This window comes from Corvus kubaryi, unplaced genomic scaffold, assembly GCF_017639235.1.
Source record: "Corvus kubaryi isolate FWS band 111438036 unplaced genomic scaffold, C.kubaryi_AGA036_p1.0 114, whole genome shotgun sequence".
Lineage (NCBI taxonomy): Eukaryota > Metazoa > Chordata > Aves > Passeriformes > Corvidae > Corvus > Corvus kubaryi.
Window position 1 is genome coordinate 8089 of NW_024580653.1, and position 13037 is coordinate 21125.

The 13037-nt window shown below is 52.5% G+C and overlaps 2 protein-coding genes and 1 long non-coding RNA gene across 3 annotated transcripts in view; 1 reads left to right on the forward strand and 2 right to left on the reverse strand.

Moving 5' to 3' along the window:
* LOC121659448 overlaps window positions 1-13037 on the forward strand; it is a 26996-nt gene that overhangs the window by 7302 nt on the left and 6657 nt on the right. The window contains exon 2 of the long non-coding RNA XR_006014348.1: window positions 11516-11527. This is a non-coding gene — a long non-coding RNA (uncharacterized LOC121659448). The remainder of the gene's footprint in view (window positions 1-11515; window positions 11528-13037) is intronic.
* Window positions 6613-13037, reverse strand: part of LOC121658760 — a 23889-nt gene continuing 17464 nt past the window's right edge. The window contains exons 2-3 of the mRNA XM_042016451.1: window positions 9438-10542; window positions 6613-9299 (exon numbers count right to left, since the gene is read on the reverse strand). Coding sequence (XP_041872385.1) covers window positions 8598-9299; window positions 9438-9542 — 807 coding nt within the window. The 5' untranslated portion in view covers window positions 9543-10542 and the 3' untranslated portion in view covers window positions 6613-8597. The remainder of the gene's footprint in view (window positions 9300-9437; window positions 10543-13037) is intronic.
* Window positions 11611-13037, reverse strand: part of LCMT2 (leucine carboxyl methyltransferase 2) — a 19198-nt gene continuing 17771 nt past the window's right edge. Inside the window, exon 13 of the mRNA XM_042015189.1 lies at window positions 11611-12654. Within this exon, the coding sequence (XP_041871123.1) occupies window positions 12487-12654 (168 nt within the window). The 3' untranslated portion in view covers window positions 11611-12486. The remainder of the gene's footprint in view (window positions 12655-13037) is intronic.

A 13037-nucleotide genomic window follows, 5' to 3' on the forward strand; every position in this document is an offset into this window, starting at 1 on the left:
GCCTTACTGGGAGCACTGGGAGGGCGCTGGGGCCTTACTGGGAGCACCGGGGCCATACTGGGAGGGCACTGGGGCCTTACTGGGAGCACTGGGGCCTTACTGGGAGTGCTTGGAGGGCACTGAGGCCATACTGGGAGCACTGGGAGGGCACTGGGGCCATACTGGGAGCACTGGGGCCTTACTGGGAGGGCACTGGGGCCATACTGGGTGTGCTGGGAGGGCACCGGGGCCATACTGGGAGCACTGAGGACATACTGGGAACACTGGGAGGGCACTGGAGCCCATACTGGGAGCACTGAGGCCATACTAGGAGTGCTGGGAGGGCACTGGGCCCATACTGGGAGCACTGGGAGGGCACTGGGGCCTTATTGGGAGCACTGAGGCCATACTGGGAGTGCTGGGAGGGCACTGGGGCCATACTGGGAGCACTGAGAGAGCACTGGGGCCATACTGGGAGCACCGGGCCCATACTGGGAGCACTGGGAGGGCACTGGGGCCATACTGGGAGCACCGTGGGTCCCTCAGTTCAGCTCTTTTAGTGACACGGGGCAGCGGCCACTCCTGCTGCAGTACCTTTACAATATTTCTTAGACCATTCTCAATATTTCATTCCGCTCACACTTCCCAGCCTTTCCCGTGCTGCTCTTTTTAACCAGCAGTGCTGCCCCGACGGTCTCGCGGTGCAGCTCTCTAAGTGACACAGGGCAGGGGCGGAGAGCCCTCTAGGTGCGGCTCCTCTCTGGCACTTTACCGTGTTCTATTTTATTTCATTGGCACCTCGCGCGTTGCGCCGGGCGGCTCATTCGGGGACATGCGCCGGCTCCCACAGCGCCGCGCCCGCCGCCGCTCCCCGGGGGCCTCCCATGCTGCTCTCGGGACATCGCACACCGCAGGCGGCCCAAGCCCCGTCTCGCCGACGGCACTCACCACCCACCGCCCGCCGCCGCGTTCTCCCGCTCCCTACCGACACGAAGCGGCGCTGCCGATGACGGAGCCGATGCGCGGCTGCCACGCCGCTTTCCCCGCGCCTCAGGGCCGGCGCCTTCGGCCGCACAGGGCGGCGTCCCCGCACCCGGGCCAGCCCGCGGAGCTCCTGCCGCTCCCGCTCCCGCTGCCGCCGCCGCCGCCGCCCCCCGACTGAGGGGCCGCGACGCCGGCGCCCCCTTTTATACTCCGCACGCCCTTTTCCCGCCACTGCCGCGGTGGGCTCCCCCCGCTTCAAAACCGCCTAGAAGCGCCCGAGGCGGGATATCCCCCGCGCCGGAATCCCTCCTGTCCTGGAAAAGGGAAGCTAAAGAAAAAAAAAAAAGAACTCCGAGCTTTCCACAAATGTCCCAAAAAACGAAGCAGCTGTGAGAGGCTTCGAGCTGTGCCTGGTCCCTCAGGAAACGGCGCTTTCCATTGGCTGCCGGAGTAGCCAGGGCTCCTATTGGCTGCCGCACGCTGCAATGCTTCCGATTGGCTGCTGCCCGATCCGCAGCCCCCGGGCAGCTGCTGCTGGGGGTCTCGCCAGGCGGGCTGCAGCCGGAGCAGGACACACCGCAACGCCAGCGGGCGTCCAGCGGTGCTCGGTGTCTGTCGGCGTTTGCAGTTCAGACAGACAAATTGAATCCAAATTGCCGGCGATTTTCACCACCTGCTATTTCTCCTCTGTTTTCCTGGATGGATTTGACAGCGTTTTCTTTCTCCCTAGAGTTGGAAAGCAAAATGCTCAGCTGCCCCTTGGCCATCTCCGCTTCCTTCCACAGCTCCAGCCTTGTCCCTCTTTCTCTCCCCTTTACTTTGCACCAGGTTCTCCCTCCTCCTTTCCCAGGCAGGTCGCAGCAGAGACATTTCACCCACCGGCACCACCTGCTTCCTCTCACTCCGTCCCAGTTTGCCCACTTTGAACTACTGTAGCCGCCTGCCCGCGGAGCCGGACCCGCCGCGCGCCTGGGTAATGGTGGCGTGAATTATCGCAGGGATTATTGGGGTGGGCTGGGCCTGGCCAGGTACCTGGTGGCAGCAAAACCGCTCTGTCCCTCTCCTCCTCACCCTGGGCAGGGAACAGAACACATCAGGAAAGACTTGAGGATCGGGAAAAGGGCCTAGACAGGTCACTCACGGGTCACTGGAGTAAGAGACACGACTGGCGGGAATAAATTGAATTTCTTGTCAAACAAATCAGAGCAAGAGAATGAGAGGTAAACCTGCAGGGGTTCAAGCCTAGGAACGAGGACTTTTTCCTCGGCAGCTCGCTGCTGCACGAGGGGGATAAAGGATCCCCCGGGGCCCCCGAGCAGCGGCTCTGCCCCCCTCAATGGGGATGTGTCCAGACCCACTAGTCCATCCCGGGCTTTGGAGGGCAAGAGTGGAGCAGGCGCTGAGCTGCTCCATGGAGCTTCCAGCCCCTGTTTGATCTGTCGGGGCGTGACACAGTCACTGCTGGGCGTCTGTCGGAGCTCGGTGTCTGTCGGAGTTTGCAATCCCGACAGATAAATTGAGTCCAAACCGGCAGCGCCAGCTCATCTTTACTGTTCTTTTTCAATTTCTTAATGAATTAAGGGAAAACTCCCTTTAGTCACCATTTCAAAGCCTTGAATCAAGGGGAAAACGGAGGTTCCCTCTCAATTTAGACCCGTAATTGATGCATAAGAAGGGTCTCCCCTAAATTTAAACCCAAATAAAAAGTGAATCAAGGGGGACTTTTGCTCAATTTAGCCTCCTAAAATGAGGGGAAATGCAGCTCCCTCTTCAATTTCCCTCAAGAAACACCATTTTGGGGTCTTTTGGACACATTTTTCCTCTATGAAGGTCCCTTCAAATGAGGGTCCCCCCTCGATGGAACTCTTATAATGGCACATAAAGAGGTTCTTCTCAAGGGAAGCCCTTTAAAACCAGGGACGGTGGTGTTTTGCCCTCAATTTTAACCTTAAGATGATGAAAACGGGGCGGTTTCCCTCAATTCAAATCCATCAAACAGCACCATAAAGGCTTTCTTCTTCCATTTAGATATGAAAATAATGGAAAACGGTGATTCCCTGCCAACTGAGATACAAAATCATGAAAACGTTGTGTGTTCCTTCAATTGAGACCCTCCAAATCGTAGATGAAGTGGGATCCTCCTAAGTTCAACCATTTAAAGCCTTTTTTTTCTCGTACCCCCCCCCCCCTTTTTTTTTTGGGGGGGGGGGGCGGGGCACTGGGAGCACTTCCTCCTCCTCACTGGTCGCACTTGGGGCTGCTGCAAGCTGGAGAGTGGCGGGAAGTTTCCTCCCAGTTCCCTCCCAGTGTTCCCAGTATCTCTTCCAGTGCTCCCACTGGCAGAACACTGGGGGACCCTGCATGGTCTGATGATGGGGGGGTGCATTGTCGAGGATCACAGAGGGGCCCGGGGGGTCCCGGGCATCCTTGGGGGGGTTCCAGGTTCAGCAGTAGGATTTTTCTGACTATGAGTGAGCTGTGTGGCCTTTGGAGGTGTCCCTTCCTCTCCTGCTCACAACAGAGCAGCTCAGAGGTGATTTGGCTCCCGAGCGTTTCAATTTAGGCCCCCAAAGAGAGGAGGAGCTGCTGCCCACATTACACCTTACAGCTCTGCCAAGGGGCATCTAACCCCGTGTGTGCTCAGGAGGTGGGGATGCAAACCCCAAATCCCATCTCCACCTCCCTCTGCAGTCCTTTAAGGGGTTCCTCTAGTCTGGAAAACCAGTCCCATAACTACAGTAAACCCAGAGTCTCCTGAGTGAGAAACCACGTACTTGTAATTCCTCTGCAATAGCCTCATCCCACCTCCAGCAGCCCCTGGGAAGTTGCAGGCAAGAACACCTAACCTGGTAAGCAACTCCATTTCTTGGCAGATTTCCAGGGCAATGCAAAAACATTTCAAAGTATTTTTTCAAAACATCTGCTTATTGTCCTTTAATGCAAAATAGTGATTCCATACCAGTCCTAAGAAGAACAGGCCCAGAGAAGACCTTGCTCTCTACAACTCCCTGACAGGAGGGTGTAGCCAGGTGAGGATTGGCTGCTTCTCCCAGGCAACCAGGAACAGGACAAGAGGAAATGGCCTCAAGCCGCACCAGGGTTGGACATCAAGAGGACTTTCTTCCTGGAAAGGGTGGTCAGGCCTTGGCAGGGGCTGCCCAGGGAGGTTTGGAGTCCCCGTTCCTGGAGGTGTCCGAGGAACACCTGGCACTCAGTGCTCTGGGCTGGGTGACAAGGTAGGGATTGGGCACACGTTGGACTCGATGACCTTAGAGGGCTTTTCCAACCTCAGTGGTTCTATGATTCTCATTATTCCAAATTCATTTGCAAAAGCTCTCACACCTCTAGTCACACCTTAGCAGGTGTGTAGGCCCAAGCTCATACATTTGAGAGATTTACTGCCTCCAGTGGGATCTACACCGCAATTTCAGGGAGAGGCAAAACTTCAGCCGTTACAAGAGAAAACTTTGCAAAAGCATTCCCTGGAGAGACATCCTGAAGGAAGGTGTCTCCCCCTCTTCTGACCATAGAGGGAGCTGAATCTCCAGTGTTAATTCTAAAACATTCAGGCTCCGACCCCCAGAAATTCTTTTGACCTCACTTCCCAGTTCAGACCTCACACGTCAAGGAAAAAAAGCAGTGAAGATAAAATAATTAATGCTCCTGGGTACTGTTTTCCCTCTAAACTACACACAATCCCAAAGGAACTAAACCCTTAAAGAAGATGGATTGCTCTTGCTAGCAGGAGAAGGAGAAATCTGACAGGGATATACTTCATCATTCTGCCAAGGCTTTGTCAAACACCTCAGCTCCTGCACTTCAGGAAATAAGAAGTGGCTTATAAGAAGTGACTTTTATGTCAGTGAGCATGTTATTATGGATTAATCTCGCACTGGAAAACAGTCTTCATACTCTACTGCATCACCCAAAGAGTTTGGAGGCTGCTGCCTAGTGAGCTCCTGAGTTGTATCTTCCTTGTCAATCTTATCAGCCCCTTGTTTGATTGTAAAAACGTAAACAAAATGCAGCAAGCGTTGGCCCAACGGCTCAGGACTTGCATATCTCTTCCAAAGAGAGGGAGAAAAAAGAGTGTTTCTCCCAAATCACAGAGTTTAAAAGTTCATGTTATCTACATAAATTTTTAAAAGAAAAAGAGGAACAGTAAAATATCAGTTACTGTGCCAGTGGTGCTCCACTCTATTTCTGTTCTCTTCTTCCACTTGTAGCATCTCTAAGAATACTTTAAAACCAGCCAACCAACCAAAACAACAACAAAAAGCCAACGTTGAATTGAAGCTGAACAAGAAGCAATCTGGCTGCTGGCTTGTGAGCACTCCACTGCCTGAGTTCCAGTAAGGGAGTTTATCCTCTCCGCAGTTTTGAGCCAGATCCCAAAGTACTGAGCATCAGCTTTTAGCTTTTTAAAGGATTTAACTGTAAGAAAAGCTGCTGGGGAGGGCCGTGCTCCAGGCACATCCATGGGATTTCACCTGTGCAGCTCCCTAAGCTGAACTTGTGTCTTTTCCTCTACCTTGCTGGGCTTGGCTCATGCATTTCTTGAGGGGAAGGCCCTGCACTGATCAAAGCATGTACTGACCTCAGATAAACAGCTTCTTTGAGCAATGCTGCAGGTACTCCCCAGCCCCTGTGAGATGCTCTCACTATCAGTCCTTGAGACTCCTTAAGAGACTCCCTGGAATCACGCCCTCGGCCACCTCCCTCCGGCAGCTCTTTGCAACAGGTGCGCCCAGGTGACCCACGGATCCCCCACCAGCAGCGTCTGCCCCCTCCTCATCCTCACTGGCGACACCTGAGGCCGCTGCACATTAGGAGGTGGAGACTCCCCTGAGGCAAGGGGGGAGGGAAGAGGGGGGAGCAGTGTGAGAGGGGGTGGGACCACAAACCCAGGGTTGGAGCCAGAGGTGAGGGGCGGGGCCAAATGGCTTCCTAGGATGTAGATGAGGGAAGAAAGGTTTGTAGAATGGAGAAAGATCCACAGTTTTTTGTATTTTACACACACATACACTCATGATAAAAGTCACATTTTTAATAGTTAAAATATCAGTTGAAGTTACTGGCTAGTTATGGCAGTGAGCTTCATACAGCATCCCACCCTTATGGATTTTTCAGAAGAAGCAGTTTCAGGTTCTTTCATCTCCTCCAAACACTTGGGAAAGCCATTGTCGTGGGGTGACTGTATGATGCTGTATTCTCTATTGTCTGCCCTATGCCAGATATGAATCCTGTGCCTTTCTGTACCTTTAAGGGAGAGGGGGGAGAGCCGGTGGACTTCCTTCGGCGCTGTGTTCAAAACACAGATAAGCTCCGCTTCTGTAGCAGGGAAGAGAGCTACATTCCTTTTACTTTTTAGCTAGTTTTTTGTCCTGGGACTTTGGCTTCTTAATCTCTTCTGGAACTGTTCAGAACACCAGAACATCAGAACTTCACTGGGAGGCCTTTCCACAGAGGCCCGGAGGGGCCCACGCCAAACCCCAGCTCCGCAGAGGAGAAATCCACACCCTCAAAGGACTTGGAAATCTAGCCAGATTCTCTGCACAGCGAGAGGTTTTATTATTTAGCATTATTCTTTTCCCGTGCATGCATGCATTGTGTTTGTTAAATAAATAGGTTTTTTTCCTTTCACTTTCCTCCGAGGAAAATTCTTTCTGAACCTGGTGGGGGAGGGCGGCTGTAACCTGCCTTCTATCAGAGGACATTTATTTTGGACGTTCCTCCAAATTTGTTTCAAACCGGGACACCCATTTTTAACCAAACTCCTTGGCAATTTTCTCATATAAATAAAAGCAAGCACTGGCAATGACCAACAAGTGAAAAGGAAAGCAGAATACCACAGAGACATGGTGGGATAGCTCCCATGACTAGAGCACTGGAATGGAAGGGTTTAGGCTTTTTAGGAAAGACAGGCTAGAGAGATGAGGAGGGGATGTAGCCCTCTATGGATATGGAACTCTGCCTCAGGAAGTACGAGGAGCCTGCTGAGAGCTTGTGGGTGAAGATTAAGGGGAAGGCAGGGACAGGGATATTAAGGATAACAGGAAGGGCTTCTATAGATATGTTGCAAGCAAGAGAGTAGGGATAATGTGGGCCCTCTTCAGAAGGAAACAGGAGACCTGACTACCCTGCACAAAGAGAAGACTGAGGTTCTCAAGGACTTCCGTGCCTCAGTCTTCAATGGCAAGTACTCCAGCCACACCACCCAAGTCGAGAAAGGCAAACGCAGGGACTGGGAGAATGAACACCCTGAGCCCACTGTAGGAGAGGATCAGATTCAAGACCATCTAAGGAACCTGAATGTGCTCAAGTCCATGGGACCTGATGAGATACATCCCCAGGTCCTGCGGGAGCTGGCAGAAGAAGTTGCCAAGCCATTATCCATCATTTTTTGAAAAATTGTGGCAGTTAGGTAAAGTCCCTGATGACTGGAAAAAGGGAAATATAACCCCCATTTTTAAAAAGGGGAAAGCAGAAGACCTGGGGAACCACTTCTACCCCGAGCAATGGTGACGGTGCTGCACAGCCCCATGGAGCTGCTTCTCCTGTCTGGCTTTACAAGGTCCTCCACTTCCATCACCCTCCTCCTCACGGGTTCCATAGGACAGCTGCTGCCCAGCTCTGGAGATTGATGGACATTTCCCAGACATTTCATGGGCAAAGGAGTGGTGAGGATGTGTTGTGATGGTGTGGGACCTGAGCAGGACATACACAACATGTAATAGTAAAGGGTGGAGAACTTGCTGAGTTGGGCAGGAAGAGTTTCATTTCTTCCAGTGGGCCCATGGTTTGGATTTGTGCTGAAAAGACTGTTGATAACCCCAGGATGTTTCAATCAGTGCTGAGCATCAAGGCCTTTGCTGCTCCTCACACCACCCTGCCAGCTGGTGTTGCACAAGGAGTTGGGAGGAGACAAACTCTTCAGAAGGGCTCAGCAAAGAAGGAGAAGCAGTGGGGTAGCCCTGTATATGAGGGAATGTTCTGACTGTCTAGGAATTGACAGTGGTGATGAAAGGGTTGAGGGTTTATGGGTAAGAATCAGGGGAAGAGCAGATCTCAAAGTGGGAATCTTCCCAGACACAGAGGGAAGGCTGGTAGGCAGATTGGTAGTTCCCAGGGTCCTTCATTCTATCCTTAAAGCAGGGTGAAATGAAGTTTCCTGGATTGTCCACAGCTTTCCTTCTATGACAAAGTGACCTGCTTGGTGGGAGAGGGAAAGGCTAGGGACAGTGTTTACCTGGGCTTTTGTTAAGCCTTTGACACCGCTCCCCAAAGCATTCTTGTGGAGAAACTGGCTGCTCATGGCTTGGACAGGTCCACTGTTCACTGTAAAAAAGGGTCTGGATGGCCAGGTCCAGAGAGTGGTAGGGGACAGTTTGATTCAGCTGGTACCCAGTCACCAGTGGGGCTCCCCTGGGCAGCACTGAGACCAGTCCTGTTTCTACTGATGACTTGGAGGAGGGGACCCTCAGCCAATTTGTAGAGGACAGCAGGCTGTGTGGGAATGTGTGTATGCCAGAGGACAGGAAGCTCTACAGAGGGATCTGGAGAGGCCCAAGGACTGTCCCAGGCAGTTCCTGAAACTCCCTACTCCCCTACCCCTCTCTGACTACTCATGATTACTACACCCTTTTTCTCTTCTGGGTCCAGCACCGCCACCACCACTGAGACTTCAAGCGGATGGAGAAGCACCGGCGGCGCTGAACATAGCGTGTCTGCAAGGCTTCCAGGTGTCTCTGAAGCCGGGCAGTAAGCTGCCCCAGGAACCTTCCAGCAGCAGTGCTGGTGCTGTATTCCAGCTCCATTGAGCTGCTGCTGCTGCTGCTGCTGCTTTCCAATACAATGGGATTCATGATCACCACTAGTCTAGGGAGCAACCTGGCTATTGCCACAGATCTTCTGTGTTGCAGCATCATGGAGCTGTTGCTGCTACATTGTCTTATGTTCTTATGTTTGTCCTTTTCTATCACCTTGTTCATGTCTGGCCTCACCAACTCCACTCCAAGGCACTGGGGAGGCTCTCTGGCCCCCAGCAGCCTTGGCTTCCCCTGCACATCAGCATGGACCACCCTGGTGCTCCCCCTGCCCCATCGCCACTGGGCCAGCTGTGCCTCCAGCTCCTTGCGGTGCTCCTCGAAGAGCGCCTGGGAGTCCCGAGAGCTTCGGATGAACCTTGGGAAATGCCTCCTGGAGCTCATGGAACTGTGTGGGGTACTGCCATGGGGCAGCTCAGTGTCTGCTGATCTCTGTGCCCTGTCCACGTTGCTCTGCCCCTCCAGCCGGCCTCTCGCTGTGCTTGGATGCTCTGAGTTCTGACGGATCCTCTGCAAGAACCACAGAGGGGTGAGACAAGAGGAGCTCCCCAGGATGCTTCACACTGTCCTGCCACGCATGCCACACCAACCCCAAACCCACATGGCCCAGCCCAGCCCAACCCACACAGCAGATCAGAGGCCGCCTACCCACAGACACTTGTCCCGTAGCACGGCAGTGACCAGGATGAGCTGCAGCACCACCATCGTGATTGCCACCAGCTCACCCATGGTGAAGATGTTGAGGAACCCCATGGCACCGTCCCTGGCAGTTCAGGTCACCAGCACAGGCTGGTGAAGATGTTCCCCAGTGACCTTCGGTGTCCCAGTGATGGGAATCCAACCCTGGTGGGGAGGCAGAGGCTGAGGCTGTTGTCTGCCAAGACACTGCCAGACTGCTGTGCCCAGCAACCACTGTCTGTTCTTGTGGGGCCCCTTTTATAGCCTGGCAGAGTCCCCTGTGTGACATCATGGGGCAGCCAGAACCCTCTTTGTGACAGTGTGGGGCAGGCAGAGCCCCCCTGTGTGTCATCCTGGGGCAGTCAGAACTCCCTTTTGGGTACCTGGGAGTCCACAGGAGCCCAAGGGAGAGCCCTTGCTGCCTTGGGCACAATGACTGTCCATTCCACATTGCCCTGCTGAAACCTTCAGGATTCTTTAAGTCAGTCAGGTCGTAACAATTTCATTTGACATCAAGAATCTGTTTTCAGTTGTTGTTGGATCTATAATTGCTGGGAGTGGGGGGAGGTTAACTACTTCATAAAATAGAATCTCTTTTGAACAGATGATTTGTCTCGATTTCGTGAGCCTCCATGACATAAGGGCAGTGATCATGCCCCTGTGCTGGGCATTGGTGAGGTGAGACCTTGAATGCTGTATTCGGTTTTGGGTCCCACACAACAATAAAGACATTGAGGTGCTGGACTGTATCTAGAGAAGGGCAATGGAGCTGGGGAAGGGTCTTGTGTTTTAACCCCAGCTGGCAATTCAGTAAGGAAAAAAAGTGACAAAGAAACTCATAAGGTGAGATAATTTAATAAATAGAAACAAATTCCAAAAATACTGGATGAGAGAAAAGAAACAGAGAAGAAAATAAAGCAAAGTAAATGTTAACAATTTCTCTGCATCCAACAACCAATTTGCAGTCAGACTTTCATGGAATCACAGGCTGGTTTGGGTTGGAAGTACCAACCACCACCTTGCCATGGGCAGGGACACCTTCCACTGGACCAGGTTGCTCCAAGCCCCATCCAACCTGGCTATGAACACCTCCAGAGACAGGGCAGCCACAGCTTCTCTGGGGAACCTGTGCCAGGGCTTCACCACCCTCACAGCAAAGAATCTGTTCCCAATATCCCATCTAACCTTGCCCTCTGGCAGAGGGAAGCCATTCCCCCTTGTTCTGGCACCCCAGGCCCTTGTTCGAAGTCCATTTCCAGCTCTCTTGAAGTCAGGGGCTCTAAGGTCTCCCTGGAGCCTTCTCTTCCCCAGGCTGGAACATCTCCAGCTCTCTCAGCCTGTCTCCAGATCAGACAGGCTCCAGCCTTCGAGCATCTCTGTGGGGTCCTCTGGATTCATTCTAGCAGCTCCACATCCTGAAGGACCAAATGCCACCCAGAGGGACCTGGACAAGCTCAACAAGAGGGCCTGTGGGAATCTCATGAGGTTTAACAAGACCAAGTGTTTGCGCTGCATGTGGACCAGGAACACCCCCCTACATCAATCCAGGCTGGGGGATGAAGAGATCAAGAACAGCCCTGCCAAGAAGAATTTGGGGGTGCTGGTGAATGAGAGCCTGGACATGCCCTGGCCCTGTGTGCTGGGCTGATCCAACAGTATGGGCAGCAGGGGAGGGGGAATTCTGCACTTCTGCCCTGCTCAGGTGAGACCAAACCTGCAGTGCTGCCTCCAGCTCTGGGGTCCCAGCACAGGAAGGATGTGGGGCTGTTGGAGCCAGTCCAGAGGAGACCCCAAGATGATCAAAAGGATGGAGCATCACTATGCTATGAGGAAAGGCTGAGGATTGGGATTGTTCAGCCTGGAGAAGAGAAGCTTTGGTGTGACCTAACTGTGGCCTTGCAGGACTTGAAGGGAGCCAACAAGAAAGATGGAGAGAGGCTATTTACAAGGGCCTGGAGTGACAGGACAAGGGAGAACAGCTTCTCACTGAGACAAAACAGGTTTAGATCGGATATTGGGAAGAAATTCTTTCCTGTGAGGGTAGTGAGGCACTGGCACAGGTTGCCCCGAGAAGCTGTTGTTGCCCCATCCCTGGAAGTGTTCAAGGCCAGGTTGGATGGGGCTTGGAGAACCCTGATCTAGCGGTTTCCCTACCCATGGCAGGGGGTGGAACAGGATCATCTTTATGGTGCATTCCAACCCCAAACCACACTGCTCTTCACCTCTAAAGACTACTGCTGCCAGCTGCTTTTGAGGTACTTTATTTACAGAACACAAAGAGCTGTAAAAAAGCAAAGGCCAGTGAGGTGTTGTTCTGGGGTGACGTTATGAAGCTGCTTTATTCCTTACCCGTCCGCTCAGTGCCCAAGGACGCTGTTTCTTTACGATGGACTCGAGGGGCGGGGCCGGAGCCACGGGTCTCGGCAGGGCTCGGGAGGGGGTGTGCCGGGAGCACTGTGCTACTTTTTGGTTTCCTTTATGTTCCAGCTAGCTGGGAAAAGGTTCTGTGGAGTTTTTTTCTTGTTCTTTTTTCCCTTTCCTTCCCCTTGCCTCACTGCCTCCCTTCCCTCCTCACTGGTCCGGGGAGCCCGCGGGGTGGCCCCAGCTGGTCCAAGCCCGGGTGTCTGTTCCCTCTCCGGGAATTTGTTGTATTTTGAGGGTTTGGGTTTTTTTTAACCCTGTTCTACCCTGTTTTGCATGTGTGTTAATAAACTGTTTGTTTGGGTTTTTTTTTTCCATTTTCACTTGCTGTGACCCACTTGTCTTATTGGTGGAGGAAAAGGGGAGGCCCTTTTCCCTTCGGAGGGGACACTCATTCCGGAGTGTTTTCTCCTGGAGGTTTGTCTCCAAAACCGAGACAGGTGTGAATCCCTTGCTGTAACTGTCCCTCCTGATCCCACCTTCACAAACGCATTCTGGATACAAAACCTTTGTGGAAACACTGTGCTGCTTTTGGACCTATAGTGAATAGATGTCTCCCCACAGCACAGTAGCATGGTTCAGCCCTGCTAGGTCCCACTCAGCAACTGATCAGGATGCTGCTGAGGCTCAGCGCGACAGGCTCTGGGTTCAAGTGTGTCCCAAAGGAGAAGCAGTTTCCACCACCACCAATAACCAACAACTCCTTCTCATTTGGCAGAAAGACACTGCTATGATTATGTAGCATTAATGGCCACTCCAGATGCTCCTGAAAAAGGAAAGGAGATGTTGAACATACAGGACTTCACATGGTCCACCGTACCACCCATGAATGTGGGCAAAACCAGATAGAGAATACAGGAACAAGTAACCCCTGAGGTGTACTGCTCTACTATACCCGCCCACCCACCAACTTGCAGTTCAGTGATTTTTTTTAATGAGAGAAAATGTCTTTGTACTCCCTGAATCTTAATGCTTTTCCTCCCAAGAAGGTAGCCAGTCACTTTTTGATTCAATGTAAATCTTTGGTATTCATGGCCTGTGGCGAGGAGTTCCACAGCTTACCTATGTAACTGGTAGGTTCAAAAGCCTAGAGAGTTTCACGTTAAGTCAAAACAAACAGCTCATAAGCAAAGGAAGATACCAATCAAT